At 54.5% G+C, this 20,154-nt stretch overlaps 2 protein-coding genes across 7 annotated transcripts in view; both read right to left on the bottom strand.

Moving 5' to 3' along the window:
* The window catches only part of CLASRP (CLK4-associating serine/arginine rich protein), a 25,408-nt gene extending 8,082 nt beyond the window's left edge, over window positions 1–17,326 (bottom strand). For 3 of the 6 annotated variants that reach the window (XR_001137851.1, XM_012653414.1, XM_012653415.1), the window contains exons 1-10: window positions 17,259–17,317; window positions 16,102–16,229; window positions 8,258–8,355; window positions 7,530–7,631; window positions 7,196–7,275; window positions 4,935–5,019; window positions 4,170–4,318; window positions 3,189–3,285; window positions 1,917–2,156; window positions 360–401 (exon numbers count right to left, since the gene is read on the bottom strand). Coding sequence is in view for 4 of the 6 variants with exons in the window: in XM_012653414.1 (XP_012508868.1) it covers window positions 360–401; window positions 1,917–2,156; window positions 3,189–3,285; window positions 4,170–4,318; window positions 4,935–5,019; window positions 7,196–7,275; window positions 7,530–7,631; window positions 8,258–8,355; window positions 16,102–16,200 (992 nt within the window). In the remaining 2 variants the exon portion in view is untranslated. Of the gene's footprint in view, window positions 1–359; window positions 402–1,916; window positions 2,157–3,188; window positions 3,286–4,169; window positions 4,319–4,934; window positions 5,020–7,195; window positions 7,276–7,529; window positions 7,632–8,257; window positions 8,356–16,101; window positions 16,230–17,258 lie in introns of all 6 variants that reach the window. The other 3 variants (XR_001137852.1, XM_012653418.1, XM_012653416.1) reach the window with 2 other exon arrangements.
* Window positions 17,327–17,504: 178 nt separating this feature from the next.
* RELB (v-rel avian reticuloendotheliosis viral oncogene homolog B) overlaps window positions 17,505–20,154 on the bottom strand; it is a 31,312-nt gene continuing 28,662 nt past the window's right edge. The window contains exon 11 of the mRNA XM_012653239.1: window positions 17,505–18,314. Coding sequence (XP_012508693.1) covers window positions 17,929–18,314 — 386 coding nt within the window. The 3' untranslated portion in view covers window positions 17,505–17,928. The remainder of the gene's footprint in view (window positions 18,315–20,154) is intronic.

Genomic DNA, 20,154 nt, shown 5'->3' with positions numbered 1-20,154 from the left:
CAAGCTCGCGTGCCCAGCCAGGCCATCCTGTGCCCGTTACTTCCCACTGGTTACTTCTGGCATTCAGGAGACTTCTGATTTCCAAGTCACACCTTATTGCCATGTGTGATCATTTTACCACAAGACTGCATTATGTTTAAATCAGAAAAATAAAAAGATTCAAATTTCAAGGAAAAAAAAAAACCTGGGCAAACAGGCTAATGATCTGGGAAACAGAGAATGATTCAGATCCAGAACATACCATGCCGTCTGTGATCTTGGGGCGGCCTAGCGGGCTGAGCCCCCTACCCCACCTTACCACCCCGTTCTTCCACCAGGGGGCTCCCTGGCTGCCCCTCCCTGGGTCCCTGGGGACTTACCGCTTATAGGGGTCGTAGGTGGGGCTGTCTCGGCGGGCATAGCTACAGAGAGAAGAATGGAGTGGGACAAGTGGGGACTTAGAATCTGAGCGGACAGGGAATTTGGCCAAGCTCCCCAGCCTAAGGGCCCCAGGCCAGGTACTTGGCACAGTGAGGAGAGGCGGCTGCCGACCAGGTCATGGGCCTTGCCTTGACTCCTCCGCCTACCTCAGATCTGTCCACGGCATGAACCTCAGCCCCACCCAGGGTCCCAGACCCATCGTGACACTGAGGAACACGGTCTTCAGCAGCCTCAGTGCTGCCTGGCCTCCTGGCCCTAGACCAGAACCATCCCTTCTCCCACTCCTTGTTCCCGGTTCTAACCGGGTCCTCGCTTATTAACGATGATGACGACAAAACTAAAACAGCTGCAAACGGACCAAGGGATTGACCAAAAAATAAATAAATAAAACTAAAATAGCTAATGTCTTAATTGCTTACTATGTGCTATGCATTTATTGCTTTGTATCAATTAACTCAATGGCTCCTCCCAACTCTGACGTGGGCATCATAATTATTCACACTTCACAGCTGAGGAAACTGAAGCCCAGAAAGGTGAAGTCATTTGCCCAGCGTCACACAGCTCATAAAGGAAGGAGCCAGGATCCAAACCCAGTGAGCCCGTGCTTTCACGCACTACCCCGATGGTGCCTCTATGCTCAGGATGATGCGTGACAATCAGTGCTGCTCTTTGACGAACATTTTCCACACCAACCCCTGACCCCACAGCATGTCATTTAAGCCTCACGGCCACTCTCAGTCGCTCTCCTTTAACAGAGACGTGGCAGAGAGGCATGGTCTGCACGGGTGCCAGGCCTACTAGGCTCTCCTTGAGGCCTCCTGACCCAGGCTAGGCTCTCCCCTCCGTGCCAGACTGCCTCATCCAAACCTGTCCCAAGACCTCCACACGGGGACTGGCCTAGCCCTCTCTCTCCTGGTAGGTGACAGTGCCCCGTTTTCTAAAGGAAGAAATTGAAGCTCAAAGAAGGGAAGTCACCTGTCCCAATTCTCACAGAGAGGAAGCGGCCAAGCAGCAGAACCAGATCAGAGTCCAGGGCCAGGCCTCTTGGCCATCCCTGGCAACAGTCTTATGCCACCACCACGCTGGCACCCGAGGAGTCCAGCAAGAGTCCCCAGTCCAGAGGGTGAGGGGAGCTGCTGGCAGGGGAAAATGTCCACATGCCCCTCGAGGCCATTCCCACTTCTAAACCTTCACTCAGGCCATTTATTCTTTTTTTTTTTGAATAGAGACAGGGTCTTACTCTTGCTCAGGCTGGTCTCGAACTCCTGACCTCAAGCGATCCTCCCGTCTCGGCCTCCCAGAGTGCTAGGATTACAGGCGTGAGCCACCTCACCCAGCCCAACATTCAGGCCATTTATTCCCCACTAGGAAGACTCTTTCTCCAAGCCAAAGTCTGCCTCCAAAGAGCCTTCCCAGGCTCTGAGCCCCTGTCCCCCTCCCAAAGAGTCTCCCAAGACTAAAGCTGGCCGGGCGGGGACTCAGGGGAGAAGCCCTACCTGGGCGGGCTGATCTTGCGGCCCCTCAGCCGCTTCTCACGGAACTCTCTCCGCTGGCGCCGGGAGCGACGGCCCTGGAGCAGGGTGGGCACCAGGCTGGTGAGGAGTGTGACCACCCTGAGGCCCATTCCTGCCCCGTTCCACTCCAGCCCAGACCTCACCGAGTACATGGCCTTCTCCTCCTCAAGGGCCTTGGCGTGTTTGATGGCCTCTGCTTCCTCCTTGTCTTTCCGAAGCATCCTGCAGAGGGCGATGAGAATCGTGTGGGGGAGGGGCAAATCACGAGGTGAGGGAACACCGGCAGAGTCATCAAAGAAAGTGACGGACCCCACACCACCCTTTGTGGGTGCCTTTCCTTCATTCAGCACAATTGAGCACCTTCTGCGCACCAGGTACTATTTCAGGTGTTAAGAATTCAGCACTGAAACAGACAGGAAGCCTCGCCTGCATGGGCTTACACTCCAGGGGGGAAGACGGACGATGACTGAGGTAAGGAAATGCGTGGTCTGTTAGGTGGTGCTAACCTTGATCAGAAAAATAAGTCATGGGAGGAGGGAAGGAAGTGCCAGGGAACAGGCAGAGGAGACTGAACATTTCAACAGGGAGGTCAGGAAAGCCAGAGAACGTGACATCTGGAGAGAAACCTGGCCGAACAAGCTGCACAGATGCTGGACGGGGGCCCAGAGGCTGGAGCAGGCCTCGGGCATTTGGGAAAGGAGGCCGTGGAGGCCAAATGGGGGGACATGGGAGAGCAAGAGGCCCAGGCGGGTAAGACCGGTGGCTGTGGTGAGGATGCTGGATGATCCCGAGTGAGGTGGGAGCCATGGAGGGTTCTCGGCAGAGGGTGCTGGGTCCAGACTTGGGTTTATTTGGTTGTGAGTTGGGACTGGTTATGTGATCTTGTGCGTACAGAGCTCAGCACAGGGTAGAGGCTCAACCAGCAACTGCCCAGGGAAATGAGCCAGCGAATGAAGCCTCTCCACTAGAGGTCGCTGTCCACCAGGCCCAGGAACCGCAGAGCTTCAGAGGGTCAGACTTGCCCAGGTCACACTGAGCAGGACAGGTTGGGCAATTCTGGGTGCAGCCTCAGTTCCTGCACAGATGAAGTGGGGCCACAAGTACCAGGGGCCTGTACGGGTGAAGTCCTGGGCCCAGGACCGGGCACAAGAATGCTCACAAACCGGATGGCCGCTAGTGCCGGGGCAGCAAGGCAGAGATGCCAGGGCGGGGGCGTCCACAGAGTGGGGAGGGGTGTCAGCACGCAGGCCTCACCTGACGAAGTCACCGTCGGCCATGCCGTAGGTCGTGGCCTGTTTATTGAGATCTGCCACCTGCTCCTGGTTCAATTCGTCCACGTCCACCTCCACATCTGCACCAAGAGAAAGGCTGTCAGGAGCCAAAGCCAAGTGAGAGGACGGGGAGAAGGGGCCGTGCCCCGGGAGCTGGAGGTGGACAGGGGCGCCCGCCAGACTGGAGCTATCTTCAGGGAGGGGCTGAATCGGGTCCGGCTCACCTTGTATCCCCCAGGCTGGCCCAGGGCTCGGCCAGAGGCGAGCACCACATGCGGTGGACGGAGGGGGCAGATGGATGGGTGGGTGAGTGAGATGGACGGAGGGGGTGACGTGAGAGGGAGGAGTTAACAGCGGACAGACAGATGGGGGATGAAGGCCGAGGTGGGCGGCAGGCAGGGTACGGGGCGCAGAGTTTAGGAGCTGGACGTGTGATGAACACTGGGAGGAGGAAGGATGGTGGCGGCAAACAAGGCTCCGTCCGAGGACGAACGCAGCCGCTCCGCTGGAGGGTGAGAAGGGGGAGACAGCTGGGTGGTCTGATCAGCGGGTATTTAGGCGGAAGGCAAACAGCAGAGCGGGGAGGGATGGGCGAGCAGATGCTGGGGGTCGAGGGATGACTCTGTGGAAGGATGAACACTTGTTTTCCAGCGGAAAAAGAAGAGAGCTGGAGGGAGAGGAGAGAGAGGACGGCCCGAGTGGAAGAGAGCAGAGCCAACACCCGGGTGGGGAGGTATCATACAAAGCGCCCTGGAAATGAGAAATGAGAGAAAGAGATACAGACAGGGAGGCAGGGAAGGAGGACACGAGTGAGACAGGGAGGAGGCGGGAGGCTGGAGCACCCTGGAGCAAGGGAGGCAGAGAGACGGGGCTCGTAGCGCGGGTGCCCCACAGAGGGTGAGAGACGAGACACGAAAGCGATGCCCGGGGACTGCGGGAGGGGAGGGCAGAGAGGGGACCCCACCGATGTCGGGGATGACCTCATCTTCATCCGAGTTGCTCTCCTCCTCCGCCGGTGACTCCTCCTCCTCCGGCTTCTCTGCCACCTTCTCTACCTCGGCCACTGTGCTGTCCTCGTAGGTGTAACCAATGGATGCCTTCTTCTCTGCCAGCCTAGGACAGGGGAGCCGGTGAGCCAAGGCGGTGCCCAGCAGAGAAGAGGGCCCCAAACAGGCCCCACGCACTGGCCTCTGGAGTCCCCTCAGGCTCCCCCCTCTTCTTCTGTGTCCCAGCTCCAACGCCCCGTCTGCCAGGAAGTCCCTGACTGCCCGCTGGGTCAGCACTGTCCTGGCCTCCCCGGCCCTGCTCACGTTGGGTCATTACTACTGGGGGACAGGTCTGTCTCCCCCAACTAGACTATGAGTCCTGTGAGGGCATGGCCCAGAGCTACGCTGAGCAACAGCGTGCCCCAGCTTTGCCTAGAACAGAGCAGGGCCTGAAGGGCCTCAGCAGGACCCTGAAGCTGGGGCCACGGATGAGGGTCAGAATCTTCATGAAGCTCCTAGTCTAGTCCCGTGAAAACCCTCAGGTGGAGGAAAGCAGCCAGCAGTTAGGGTCCCAAAGGGGGAGCCTCAGGAGCACAAGGGAAGGCATCACTGAGTGGGGTACCCAGGCCGAACACCATCCTGGGCTCAGGGAGACCACGGGGGACAGGATTGGAGAGGCCACGCCCCTGGGGGCTCACAGCCCTCCTACCTCCCTCCCCACTGCACCCCAGACCCCGACTCACTTCTTTTTCTCATCCTCACTGGGTCTCTGGAGGCCTCCGTACAGCTCGTCAATGTAGATCTGGTACAGGCACTGCTCCTCCGAGACTGCAGCGAGGAAGAGGCACACCGGTCAGAGCGGGCTGCGACACTGGGACTTCAGGGGAGGACACGAGAATGCAGGGGAGGGGGCAGGAGGGTGGGTGCAACCCCAGGGCAGCTGAGGGCAGAGTCACCTGTTCCAGATAATCACAAACTACGTCTGCGGGACAGCAGGAACTGCAGCGGAGCCCTGGCTGCACCACTTACTCTTTGCACAACCCTGGTCAAGCGACTTAACCCCTTTGTGCCTCAGTTTCCTTTTCTGTAAAATGGGACCATGGCAGTCAGTGCTTGGTGCTTGGGCACTGTTACCATTATCCCTGTTACGGAGGCCTTTGGCTGGACCCTTTAAAACTATGCACCTGCTCCGGAGTGTTGGATGCCATCAGACCTCGTGGGTCACAACACTATGCCACTCTGTGGCTCAGTTCAAATCAAGTGTGGTCTGGGATGATCTGGGCTCTCTACCCCAACACCCACCTGGGGAACTCAACGATATACCAGAGTCTTCCTGATCTCCCCTGCAGTGACATGCATGTCCCTGACTCACTGTGGGACTCTGGGCAAGTCCCCCTGGTTCACCCCATGGCCTCATGTGAGGCGGATGGGCTGGGTGGGCCTAGAGGTGACGCAGCATGGCCCTCCCTTGCTAAAGCAGACCTCCTGACTCCTATCCGTCGTCTACACAGTCCAGCAGAAGGCCCTGCTGACCTGTCTCACACAGCGCCCTCGCTCTCCCTGCGCCCACTACATGGGTGTTCTCTCCATTCCACCCGCAGCATGCCCACTTCCCTCCCCACACAGGGCCTCTCTCCTCACCACGGAGCTCCTAGACACCCTTCACTGACCCCAGCCTCAGACAAGGACCTCTGTCCCATTTTTCTCAGAGAAGAGCATACCGTCTATCCTAACGCCACCTGAGCGTACCCACCATCACGGACGTGATTACACAGCTGCTGCCCTCTCCCCTGCTAGGCCAATGGGTCTGGCACACCACAGGTGCCCAAGAATTCTTTGTGGAAGTGAATAAACGAATGCAGAGTCACACAGAACCAAGGGAGACGCGGGCTCTACCATCCAGAATCCACGTGGCCCTGGGTGATGGCAACAACAGTAACGATGATGACAAATTTCCCTGATTCGAAGCCTCCACTGATTGCTAGAATTCTGGCAACCTCTGATTTTGGAGATGCAGAAGCATCCATCTTAGAAACAAAAAAAAAAATGGGACTAGCGAACCCGCATGGAGGGCCGACTGGTTCCGTGCTGGGGTTTTATACACGCCACCTCACTGAACTCTCACACCCACCCCATGCAACAAAACCATTATCACCACTCTTCTCAGAAAAAAACAAGACCCTCCAGGTAAGGGGCTCATGTACGGACAAGCCCAGGAGAGAACTCCATCTTTCCCTTAACTCCACAGGGAAACTCTGAGAGGGGAATCTCAAGTCCTTCTTGGCAGGCGAGTTAGCTTTCCATCAGGAGACGGAAGTGGTTAAGGACACAGGGCAGAATCCCAGCTCCTCGGACATGGCACCCCCTCACCTCTAATCCTCGATATGCTTGTCTGTAAAATGGGCCATCACCCCTACTGTGCCAGGTGGGTGTGCAGAGGTAATGAGATAACACAGACAAAAAAGCTCAACTATGTCAGGGTCTGGACCTCCCTGGGCAAGCCCAGAGTGACAAGTCTCCCCGGGCCTGCGTGTTCTCCTTTGTGGAATGGCAGTGGTGATAGGGCTGGGCTTAGAGAAAAATCCTGGACGTGTATGAATGCTCGCAAATTGTCAGATGCTAAATCGAGGAGAAATTTCCTCTTCAGAGCTGACAATCTGATCCACGCAGGCAGGGGGAAACACACAGAGGTAAAAAAAAATGTGCTCTTGCTATTTTCCAGATTTTTTTTTTAGGCAAAAAGACCACAGAGTCAGAGGGCATGGGATGTGGAGGCGATCTTGCAAGATCTCATTCAGCAGACACCCCCTGTACCAATTCCAGGAACAGAGGCCCCGGAAAGGAAAGAGAAGCAGACAGTGAATCCGTGACAGAGCTGGGACCAGAACCCAAGGCGCTTCAGTAGGAAGTACTGAGATAAAACTTTTCTTCCCAAACTTGTCCAGGTCTTCCAGGCTCCAGGGGCCCCCAGACCCACTCCCCTCTTCCTCCGCAGATGACTCACTGCCAGCAAAGTCGTTCTGGACCAGGCCTCGGTAGCGCTCGTAGTTACACTTCCGCTCGTCTGACTCCTGTTCTGGAGAGCTTTGGGGGAGGTAATGAGATCAGAGGCAGGGGGCAGATCCCATCCCAAGCCAGCAGGAAGAGAAATGAGGTGCCTGGCTCGGGCTCAGGGGGAGGGGGAGGCAGTGACTCTTTGAACCTCAGCTTCCCAAATGGGAGGGGCTCCCCCCGACCTGCACGCCTCCTTCCTAGAAAGGTGACAAGCAGGCTGGGGAGAAAATGGGTGCTGTTGGGTGTGACACCCTGCCCAGCAACCCCTGGGGGAGGCAGCTTACATGGTGGTGAGCAGTGGGGGGGTATAGTCGGGGATGTGGTCCAGGTGGGCACGAACATCGAACCGGTCGATCATGTTGTTGGTGTCCCCCTGCCAGGGCATCCTGAGTGGGAGGAGGGGAGCAGGGAAGCAAGGAGTTCAGGGTCCCCACTGCCCCTGGGATGCAATGTGCCTGTTCCCTGCCACCTCAAGCTTGGAAGCCTGGCAGCCTGGCCCTTGGGCCCCTCTGATCCAATGCCATGGGCCTCGCCCTCACGCCCCAGCTCTCAGTCCCTTAAGCTACACACCTCCCCGAATCCACATTCAGGGGCCTGGGACCCAGAACGGGCCACCCATCTGACTGCTCCTGGGGACACCAGGGCCCATTTCCCAGAACCAAGGAATAGCACGGGACTTAAAACCAGGTCCTAGAGGCCACTTGAGTGGCACCAGTTACCCTGAAACACCCCCTCTGGCAACATACTCTCTGCTTCCTCTGGGGCCCTGGCCCCACTCACTTACCTTTAAGTCCTCCAGCCAGCACTGCTAGCCTGGGGCCTCCATCCCAAGCCCCGCTCACTCTGCTTAGCTTCTGTGACTGTCACCTTCACATGTAGGCCAAGCCTTCCCTGCCTCTGAGTCCCGAGGGCTGTCCATACTCCAGAATCTTTCTGCTCCAAACCCTACACCACCCTTCTGATCCCCCACCTCAAGTCGCAGACGCTACCCTGCCCCCCACACGAGTCTTACATGTTAACAGGGCTCTCGGCGGCCAGGGCAACTGCAGAATCCAGGTGTACCTTGCAAGCTCGGCCATGTACCTGCAGGAACTGGGCTGGGTCCTTCTTCTGCAGGGGTGGACAGGACAGAGGTTACCACCCAGATGAGCTGCAAACCCCAGCACTTCCCATACAACCATGCTGAGCATCACGCTCGCCTCTGAGGTCAAGCAGGCCACACCTGAGAGTGAACTGCCCCGCACAGCAGTGGCAGCACTAGTGGGGGCCACCTCACCTCTAGACAGGCAAATCGTTTCCTCCCAAGGTGGTGGCAAGAGGCTCTGAGCCCTGGCCCCATCTTCTGCACAGCCAGTACTGAGACCCCCTCCCTAAAATATTACCCCCCAACTCTTTATCCCCCACCCCCAAGGCCATTCATTCAGAGCCAGGAACAGCCTGGAACAGCTTCTATGACACCACGACTGCATCAGCCCATGAAAGATGATCAACGTCATTAGTCACCAGGGAAATACCAATCAGAACCGCAAGACGCCACTTCGCACGCACTAGGATGGCGTAAATGCAAAGGACAGCCAGTAACGGGTATTGACAAGAATGTGGAGAAATTAGGTTCTCCAAAGAGTTAAACAAAAAATTACCATACGGCCCAGCAATTCCACTCCGAGGCATATACCCAAAAGCACTGGAAATAGGCTCGCAAACAGATACTTATACACCAATATTCACAACGTTAGCATTATTCGCAGTAGCCAGAAGGTGGAAACAACCCCAATGTCCACAACAGAGGGGCAGATAAACACACGTGGTACGTCCGCACAGCAGAATGCTGTTTGGCGACAGAAAGGAATGAAGCACTGACGTGCTACAACATGGACGAACCTTGAAACATCGTCCTGAGTGAAGGACGCCAGACACACAAGGCCATGCACTGTGTAATTCCGTTTTTATGAAATCTCCAAATAGGCAACTCCACAGAGACAAAGAGTAGAGTAGCAGTTGCCTGGGGCTGAGGAGTTTGGGGAAACGGGGCTTGACTGTCAAGGGGTGCAGGGTTTCTTTCTGGGGTAATGAAAATTTTCTCAAATTTCACTGTGGTGACGGTTGCACAACCCACACTGACAAGCGCTGAATTATACACTTTAAATGAGTGAATTTTGTGGTATGTGAATGATATCTCAACAAAGTTTTAAAAAACAACCCCAAAAGGGTACTAGGGGGAGGACTGTCCCTGAGTCTGTAGCCCTCAGGCCCGAGCCCTCGCATGGGGGCCACAGGTCCAAGTCACCATGAAAGCGTCACGGAAAGAATAGATCCAGCAGCAGCAGCGCCCACCGCCAAGCTTGCTGAGAGCCAGACCTTGGCTGACCTCCAGCTGAGTACCACACCAGAGCCACAGGAGGGGCTGCTGTGCTGGCCCTTAAATCCTGACCTAGTTCCCAGTGACCACTTCTGACCCCCCGCACCGGCACCCTGGTCCAGCCAGCATCTCCTCGTGCCTAGACCTCCCGGCGGCCTCCTCCCTGGGCTCTGGGCCAGCCTTGCTCTCTATAGTCGCTCTCCCCTTGGCAGCCAAGGGCATTTGCTAAAACCGACTAGGCCACACCCCTCCTCTGCTCAGCCCTCCCCGTCCCCCACTCTGCTCCAGGCACCGCCCCGCCCCCCAATTCCTTGAGCATTCCAGACATGTCCCAGGGACTCAGGACCTCTGTACTTGCTGCTGGCTCGGCCTGGAACGCTCTGGAACACGGCTGCTCCCTTGTTTTCCAGAGCTCCTTCTAGATGGCTTCTTTACTGACCCTATCCAAATAGCTCCCCATAACCCCTGCTTATCTAGCTCCTTGACCCCACTTGCTTTCTCCAGAGCCCCTCCCACCACATGACAGCATAGCTTCTATTCACTTATCGCCTGTCTCCCACACTAGAGCACAACTCCCATGAGGCAGGAATCTGTTTTGTTCGCTGCCGTATCCCCAGGGCCTAGAACGGGGCCTGGCGCACAGCAGGCGCTCAGGAACACTGAATGAAGGAAAGAGAGAATGAATCCTCACTAACAGATGGGGAGACTGAGCCCCTTCAGGAAAAAACACCAGCTCCGAGTTCCCAAGACCCTGCACGTCCTCACTCTGTCCCCATCTCCCACCCCACCCCGCAGCCAGCAGAGGAGCAGGTGCAGCCCCTGTCGGAAGGAGCCGAGGACACGCGCTCATAACCGCAGCTAATATGCAGCTGATCTCAATCCTGCACTCGGTATGTGCCAGGCACTGGGCTGTTAACGTCTCACACCTAAAGAAACTGAGTCTGGGATACGCCCAAGACTACAGGTCCGGCAGGGGTGGTGCTGCTGGACTCCGGCTCCTCAGCCCCACGACAGTCTCAGGCAAGTCTAAGGACGAGATCCCACCACACTCCCGCGGCTCCTCCCTGCCAGATGCCCAGTTCCCACAGCCAAGACCCACAGCACACTGTTTGCGGCACAGAATTCGGTGGGCACAGAGAAGCCACTGGTGGGGTCACCATAGCAGAAAGGAAAGAGCATTGGGCTGGGGGTAGACACCCGGAGTCTAGGGCCTGTATGGGAGACTCTGGAAAAGTCGATGACCCATACTAAAAGCCAGGCACTGGGCTGACTGTTTCAGGTACACTGTCTCGCTCAAACTTCCCAACCACGGGAAGTTCTTATCCCTGTGTCCCAAATGAGGCAACTGAGTTCCGGAGCACCAAGGCCCACCTGCCTAAGATCCCACCAGTGATAAGCAAAACAAGGATGTGAACCCAGAGGGGCCTGATTCCAAAATCTACTCCTTTCCTATTTTTATTTTCAACTTAAGAGTAATTTTTTATTGTAGTAAAAAACACGTAACAAAAATTAGCCAGGCGTGCACATGTGTAGTCCCAGCTACTGGGGAGGCTGAGGCAGGAGGATCGCTTGAGCCCAGGAGTTTGAGGCTCCAGTGAGCTATGATGACACTACACTCTAGCCCGGGCAACAGAATGAGATCTTGTCTTTCTTTTTCCATTTTTTTTTATTCCTTTTCCCATTTTTTTCTTTGATCTCAATACATGCAAAGAGATCTTGTCTTTATAAAAAAAAAACCAACAAAAACACACACACCAACATTTTCCATCTTAAGCATTTTTAAGTGTACAGTACAGTAGTATTACCTACATGTACCTTGTTGTACAACAGATCTGGAGACTTTCTGCATCCTGCAAAACTGAAATAAAACTGAACAACTGCCCTTTTCCTCCTCCCCCAGCCCGTCAACCACCATTCCATTTTCTATTTCAAAGGGTTTGACTACTTTAGATAACTCATACAAGTGGAATCATACAGTACCATCTTTTTGTGACTGGCTTACTTCGCTTAGCATAGCGTCCTCAAAGTTCATCCACATTGGAGCATATGACAGGATTTCTTTCTTTTTTTATCCAAAATCTACTCTTAACCACTGGATTATCCTGCCTCTAGGACCACAGGGTCAGAGGAGTTCATTGACTAATTCCACTGTTCAGCAGGCCCCGTGCTAGGGCATGGCAGTGACTGAGACAGCCCTGGCCCTGCCCTCACGAACTCACAGTCCAGTGTCGGGGGGCAGATCTGTCCCCACACAGTGATGACCTAGAGCAGGCAGTGCTGAGATGGGGAGCCCACGGGAATGCCTGAACCAGCCTGGAGGGGTCAGACTGGGGCTTCCTGGAGGAGAAGACTCCTGAGCTGAGACTTGTTTATTTCCCACTTTCATATCAACAGGGGATTCTGTTTCTTTATTCAAGCCACTGACTTAAGAAGTTGACAAAGACAGAAGCAGCGACGGAACCAGCGTCAGTTAGGGACCGAAGACAGGGAGAGCAGGCACAAGGACAAAGCTGGAACAGGGAAACCAGCGTGTCTGGTCGTGCTCACTCGCCTGCCACAATCTACCTCAGCCTCTTCGACACCTGCCCACAGCCTCTGCTCTCAGCCCAGGAATGAGATGCGACGCCCCTCACGGCAGCCATCAGCCACAGCTCGGCCACGTGCCACAGCCTGGCAGCTCGGATCTGAATGCGGATCACGTTCACCAGCAGGGACAATGGCTGCTTGTACAGGCCTGCACCACAAAGCACGCACAGACACGTGTTCCTTAGGCTCTTCCCTTCATCCAGGGAGAGGGGCTGCTTGTCACCACTGTCCTGAGGGGAAAACACAGCTCAGGAAGTTCCCCTGCTAACTAGGATGGGAGCCTGGAGTCCCCGCGCCAGCCCTCTTTCCTCTGTATCATTCACGGACCTGGATCCAAATTCCAGCTCTACCCAGGAACAGTAACATCAGTAAGAACAAGAGCAAACACTTACTGAGTAACCGTCACCCTGGCCAGGCCTACACTCGCTCAGTGCTCTGTGTGTCCCTACTCCACAGCCCCGGGAGGGAGCTGTTTCCGTCCTCCACCTGTGGAAAACCATGAACTGGCGACCACCATCCATTCCCTTTTCTTCAGCAGTGACAGAACCCCTGAGTTAGCTGGTCGCAGCCACCCAGAATAAAGTCTACACCTCTTAGCCTTCCTTGCAGCTGTACCTGATCAAGGGACAGCTTTCCGGTCAGCAGATATGACACAAGTGTTATGGGAAAACATCTAGAAGCTTTCTTAACAACTGCTGCAAGCACCTTTGCCCCTTTTCCTCCTCCTTCCTCCCTGCTGGATGGAACGAAGCCGTGATGGCTAGAGTCTGAGCAGCCCTCTCCGACCTGCAGACGACACTGGGAAGACAAGCTGTGTGCAAGAGAACAACGAAACAGAAGTAGCTTAGGTCCCTGCACAGAAGTGACTACCTCTGGGCTTTTCTGTGACTAGGAAATAACACTTCTGTCTTGTTTGAGCCACTGATATTTTAGGTCTCTGTTACTCACAGCCAAACCTGATTGTACAGAATACATCACTCCACATGCAGAAGAGGAAACTAGGCTCAGGGAGACAGTCGCTTTCCCAAGGTCACATAGTAGGTAAGTGGAGTAGCTAGAATTTGAACCCAGAGCCCTATGACTCCAGACTCTAAGGATCTAGCCATGATGGTATTTTGCCTCCTGGCTGTGTCACCTTGGACAAGTTCACCTTTCGGAACCTCCAGTTCTGCAGCACGGGGTCCAGGCGAGAAGCTCAGAGAGGTTAAGGGTCACAGAGTCTTTACAATGCCAGCTCTGCCCTCTTGCTGTGTGACCACAGGCTGTGCCTCTCAAAGCCCCAGTTTGCTCCTCCGTAAAATGGAGATAAGAACCACCTTCTAGCCTGGGCTAAGGCTTTGATGACATGCAGACACGTGCCAAGGACTTAGCACAGTGGCTAACATAGAAGTGCTCAACAGCATTAGCTGTTACTGTAGCATCACCTTTAACACAGGGATCGTCAATACCCACCTCTCAGGCCTGTTGAAAGGACTAGAGTGTACCAAAGTGGCAAGCACTGGGTCTGGCACCTTGGGCCATGGTCCCTTAATAAACGGTAGCTATTCATCCCTGGGTGCTCACTATGTTCCTGGCCCACTGCTGGGGCCTCAACTATGACCAACACAGACCCAGGCCTTGCCCTGGTCGTCTATGTTATAGTTATTCCGACATCACCATAGATGGGCTCTCTCTGTAGCCCAGTGATTCCTTCCTTGGCGGCAGAGGCAGGTGAGGAGCTCTTAGAGCTTCCTCTTCTCTGAAGTGTGGTGGTGACAGCAGTCCCTGTCTCACGGGTGACTGTGGGGATTGAAAAAAATCTATGCATCTAAAGCCCACTCACATGGCCTGGTGCCTGAAAAGGATCGGTTATTTGACAACCGCTATTGTTAATATTGTTTTATTCATCTATTTCTTTCATCCATATTTGATAGGCACTATCCTGGGATATGTGATCCAAATATACCTAACCTCAATCTCACATAGCTGAGTATACGTGTGTATATGTATTTGTGATAAACACATCATACATACATACACAACACACACGTCGAGTATCTCTTATCCAAAATGCTTGGGATAGAAGTATTTTGGATTTCAGATTTTTTTCAGATTTTGGAATACTTGCATATACATAATGAGATATCCTGGGGATGGGACCCAAGTCTAAACATGAAATTTATTTATGTTTCATATACACCTCATATGTGCAGCCTGAAGGTAATTTCATATAATATTCTTTATTTATTTATTTTTTTTTTGAGACAGAGTCTCACTCTGTTGCCCGGGCTAGAGTGCCATGGCATCAGCCTAGCTCGCATCAGCCTAGCTCACAGTAGCCTCAAACTCCTGGGCTTAAGCAATCCTTCTGCCCCAGCCTCCTGAGTAGCTGGAACTATAGGCATGTGCCACCATGCCCGGCTAATTTTTGCTATATATATTTTTAGTTGTCCAGCTAATTTCTTTCTATTTTTTTAGTAGAGACGGGGTCTCGCTGGTCTCGAACTCCTGAGCTCAAACGATCCTCCGGCCTCGGCCTCCCAGCGTGCTAGGATTACAGGCGTGAGCCACCGCGCCCGGCCTCATATAATATCCTTAATAATTTTGTGCACGAAACAAAGTTTGTGTTAAGTACTTATGTGTGGAATTCTCCACTTGTGGCAGGGCATCACGTCGGAATGCAAAAAGTTTCAGATTTTGAAGTATTTCAGATTTTCAGATTGGGGTGCTCAAAATATATAGGGATATGCGTGTATGTATCTCAAGTGTGTTAAATTCCACAAAAGGGAAGAACAGGGAACAATGATGGCATTTACAAAGGACACCTGAGTTAAGTCAAAGAGACAAGACAAGACCTCCCTGAGGACTGAGGTCTGGCAGATGAGCAGCAGTTAACCAGGATGGGAAGAAGTCACACCAAAGTTCTGTGACCAGAGGGTGCTTCCTTCAATAGAGGAATACAAGGAGGCCAGAATGACTTGTGCACAGGAAAGAGGCAGGGAGTGGAGTGGCATGAGTCCAGAGGAGGGGCAAAAGCCAGACCGTGGAGGACCTTGAACGCTGTAATGAGGAGTCGGGGCTTTTTCTCAAGGGCACTAAGGAGCCATCTAGGAGCTCTGAGCAACGGTCAGCTTTGTTCCTTAGAAAGACCTCGCTGGCCCCTCTGAGAAGGAAAGATTGGAGGGAACAGAACTAGAAACAGGAGACCAGCGAGGAGGCTGTGGCAGTGATACAGCCTCATGGGAATGTCCATACAAATGTCATCTAAGAGGAGAAATGAATCTTACAAACAAGTGCCATTTCAAGCTGGGATCCCAAGGACAAGTAGGAGTTAAATGGGTGAGGGGAAGCATTACTGGCCAAAGCCCTGTGGTGGCAGAAATAGAAAAAAGGCCAGAGAAGTTGTCCCCGGATGAAGCTGAGAGGCCAGACCACAAGGGCCTTCTAGGCCAGGGATGGAGTTTGGTCTTCTCTCCAAAAGCAACTGAAACATCAAACAGGAGAGGGAAGTGATCAGGTTTCACTTAATGAATATTGATGGCACTCCTATTGGGTGCCAAGCCAAACCTCAAGAGTGGCTGAGCTCTTCTGGGCACAGGGAACATAGCAATAAGTGACAGAGATAATGGTCTGGAGGTGGCCAGTCCTATGAGTGGACTGCTCTGAGTATTACTGAGACTTCCCTGCTTCTTGCTAACACCACATCTGCACTCCGAGGCCACACCAAACAACACGGTATGCTGTAACAAACAGAACCCCTCAAATTCTTACCGATGATTATGCTCAAGAAACGATTAAATAATATACTGCTGAGAAAATGGGGCTCTCATCTTGGCATACTTCCAAGCCCAAATTTTACAAGGATGGCCAAGGCCTCACCCTCTGGAGGATCTCCTAACCCTAGCAGTAAAGCCAGTAAGCCAGGTACTCACGATCTTTTCATAGTACTCCCGCCTCCGCTCCGCCCTCTTCTTGTAGTCCACCATCATGCCTCGAAGCTTCCGCTCATGCTTCCGAGCCTCGTGCCACATCGTGGTGAGGCCAAGCCTGGGGCCTCAACCTGAGGGATGAAGGGACCAGGAGTGTCACGTGGGCTGTAAAAACCATATGGGCAGAATCAAAGTCATCTAACAGGCTGGTGATAGAGCTGATCCTAAACAGCGCATCTCTCAGCTTCAGGGAATGGAGGTGCGGCTGCAGAACTCTGTGCCAGATGCTCAAGTGCGTCCCTGACAACTCTGATCTAGCAGCTCAGGCATTCTGAAAACCTCTTAGGTGCTTCTGGGGTGAGCATCCCTGGGAAAGGAGTGTCCTAGATTCCACACGCTGAAGTCAGGGATGAAAGTTTTGGAACAAAAGCAGACAGTGCGTGAAGTAAGGTCACAAGAAAAACCCTGAGCAGCTAGGGCTGGAACTCGAGGGAAGGGGAAGAGCTAAAAAGGCTCCCACCAGGGGCCATCGCGGGGGTGGGCATGAGCAGGGGCTGCAGAGGGATAAGGATGAAGGCAGGGGGAGGAAATTTGAGAAAGACGTTATGGGAACAGAGCAGTGGTACGGAGGAGGGGGTCGAGGGCAGGTAAAAGGCATGGATGGAACATGATGACGCTTGAGGGAGGAGGGGGGACATGGGGGGATGCTGTAAGGAGAGAGCAGAGTGAAGCTGAGGTCTAAAGAAGGGATCTGAATGGGAGACTGGGGAGACAATATGCAGGTTAAAAAAGTAGAGCCTGAGGGAGGCGGAGCTGGCTGACGGGATGGGGTGGGCTGAGTTTGAGGGCAGGGCTTGCGGACAGGGGCGGAGACAGAGGGTTTGGACAGGGCTGTGGACCGGGTCGCGGCCAAAGAGTTGGGCTGCTTTTTTGACAAGGGGGCGGGGCCTGCTGCGCCCAGGACGAGTCCGACGCGGCGAGTTCGGGCCCACTGCGGGGACAGGGGCGCGGCCTGAAACCCGGCAGGCGGGGACGGGCGGTCCTCGGGACCAGGGCCCAGCAGAGGCCCACAGCAGCATGGGGAAAGCCTGAGGCAAGGGTGAAGCTGGGCTCATGCCCGCCCGAAAAGCAGGAGGTCGGGGCCCGCCGCTTGCACTCACCGGCAGATCGCCACCTCCCACCGCTGCGCCCGCGCGCGCCCGCACCGGAAGCGGAAATGGGAGGCCGCGCCAAGGGGAAGAGGTGGAGTACGGTGCAGCACCCTGCAGCGCACTTCCGTCGACGCGGGGGGCGGGACCTGGAGCCGGGGGCGGGGCCTAGAGGCAGCTGAGCGGAGGGGAGCTTGGAGTCCTTGCTTTGTAGGGGACCCGGCTGTTTGCCACGCGGAGAAGAGACGAGAACCCCAGGGCTGAAAAACTCGTCTTTATTGGGAAGAGTCTGAACAAACCACCCACCCCCCCATCTTCAAGTCTGGGAAAGGAAGGCCGGGGATCTGCCCCCTCCTCCCATATGTACAATCTTTCAGAATCCGGCTGGAGAAGGTGCCCCCCAAGTCGGGGCTGAGGCAGCTTTGAACAAGCGAGCGCACGGGAGCCACGCCCCTTTTCCTCTCCGGACTCAGTTTTCTCATTGGTAATATGGGCTCAAGGAGAAACCCCTGCTACGGAGCTTCTCGCCAGCGCTGAAGATGTCCGATTGAGAAGCACGAGGAGGTCGGAAGACTAACCAAAGGGCGGCCCAAGGGGATGGGGGTGCTGGACATCCTGGTTGGGTTCACACAGCCCCATCATCGCCCTCCCCACCCAGCGCCTCTCCTCCGGCGCCGCGGGGCTACGTGGCTTCAGGTCCCGGGGACAGGAGGCCGCCCCCAAAGGCAGCCTCGCGGTACTGGTTGGGGAACATGTTGCTGCCCACGAGGCTGGCGGTGCCTCCGTCCCCGGGGCCCGGGGCCCGGTACGAGTCCAGCGTCAGCGGCTCAGGGCAAGGGGGCTCCCCGACCGCGGCCTCTGCACCCCCGCTGCCTGCAACAGCGCTGGCAAGTGGCGGCGCCGGGGGCAGCAGGTCCAGCATGGTGAAGAGCGTGGGGGCCGTGGGGTCGTAGGCAAAGCCGTCGTCCAGGAGGTCAGGCCCGCCGGGGGGCTCCAGGCCAGGCAGTGACACGGTACCGGGGAAGAAGTCTGTGTCCGGCAGCAGGGCTGAGGGCGGGAGGTATGGGCCTACCGGGATGAGAAGAGAGACGTGAAGAGAGGAGTGCGGTGCACTTTAGGGCCAACTTCTGGCCGGGCCCCAACTTGAATGCCCAGCCCCATGCTAAATGCGTTATCCGGGCGACCTCCTTTAATCCCAGTGTTGAGGGCCTATCACCATTCTCCATAAATAAGCATACAGGCACTGAGGGGAAGTAACTGGAAGTCACACACAGCTGTGGAGTTGTGGAACCAAGGTTGAAACCATGCTCCTGCAGGTCTGTTGACAGTTTTCCTGAAGGATGAGAAAGGAAAGGAGGCTCCAAGCCCCCTAAAATATAGAAAAAACCCAAAAAAATGCAATTTCAGGAATACTCATTCTGTTTTATGGAATGAAGTGTTGCCCAATTAAAAAAAAAAAAAAAGTAAACTCCACACCATGGGAGATCCAAGTTGCAAAGTCACCAGTTCCCAAATTGGAAGGTAAAATAAATGTCATGAGAGAATCTCTTTTACTCCTTCTGATGAGACAAATCTCATCAGCAAAAGCTGATTACACTTGTCTTAGAAAGAGACACAGGGCTACTGGGACTCTCCTAGCCTTCCTTGCAGCTTGATGTGGTCATGTGACTAAGTTCTGTTAACTGGAATGTGGGCATGATGACTGGAGCTACAACAGCCACCTTGGACCATGAGATGGAAACAAAGAATTGAAAATTGTAGGAGCTGGTGACTTAAGTGTATGTTACAGGAAAGAAAAGAAAGAAAATAGCAGGAGCTTGGGTTCCAATGATCATGCAGCCCCAAGACCATCCTTGGAACTCCTACCTACTTCTGGACTGTGTACGTAAGAGAAGAACTAAAGTTCTAATGAAGCACCTGTTATTTTTGGTTTTGCTGTGACTGCAGTTAAACGTGATCATAAATACAGGTGGCTTTCCTGATTTCCAGCAAGTTCTTAACATCTCCTGGGCGCTAACTCTGTGCCAAGCACTATGATAAATAACCATATGGCACGATCTTACTAAATTCTGGAAAGGACCTTATGAGGTAGGGTTTCCGTCTGACAGATGAGTAAACTGAGGCCCACAGAGGTCACACAGCTGCGAAATTGCAGACTGAGAATTCAAACCCACTCTGATTCCAGAGGCCATGCTTGTAACCATTACATTGTGGTGCCACAGCAGCTTTCCCCCAAGAAGGGAGGGGGCTTTAGACGTTGGGAAATTGGAGTGATGGGGAAGGTAGGAGAGTGGTAGGGAACTTGGGGATTGGAGACCAAAGGTTGGTGCAGTGGGCTGGGATTGGTGGTTGCTAGGGGCACAGCTATCGGGCCTTGGTTATCAGTTGCAGGGGAGGGGGGACAAAAGGAACTTCAAACCTCCAGAGTGGGACTGGCTGGAGTGGTCCAGGCTCAGGAGACTGAGTCGGTGGCAGCTGGCCGGGAGCTGGGTGCCCTGGGATAGCTGGGGTGTTAGGGGCAGTTCTTGGAGCTGATGGTCAGGGGTGGACAGGCTGCTTCTGACAGCAGCCGGCTAAGGTTGGGGTTTATGGGAGCTGTAGGCTGGCATGTGAGTTGCGAGGAAGGCAGGAGTAGAACAGGTCAGAGGGTGGTTGGCATGGAGACAGGCTCTGAACTTGAGGTTGGCTGGCTCCAACCACCACCCCCATTCATCCACCATCTACTCCCTGCCACCTGTGCCACACACATCAGCACTCATCTAAACAGATGCCCAGGGCCACCTCCCTGCTCCCACAGGTCCACTCCAGAGTGACCTCAGGCAAGAGACTTCTCTGGGCCTCAGTTTCCTCACCTGTAAAATGGGAATGACAGCACTACCTCACACGTTAAATGAGTAAATATACACAG

This window comes from Propithecus coquereli, unplaced genomic scaffold (genome assembly GCF_000956105.1).
Source record: "Propithecus coquereli isolate 6110/MARCELLA unplaced genomic scaffold, Pcoq_1.0 Scaffold42, whole genome shotgun sequence".
NCBI lineage: Eukaryota > Metazoa > Chordata > Mammalia > Primates > Indriidae > Propithecus > Propithecus coquereli.
The sequence above is the reverse complement of the archived record's forward strand: the minus strand, read 5'-3'. Positions and strand labels throughout refer to the sequence as shown.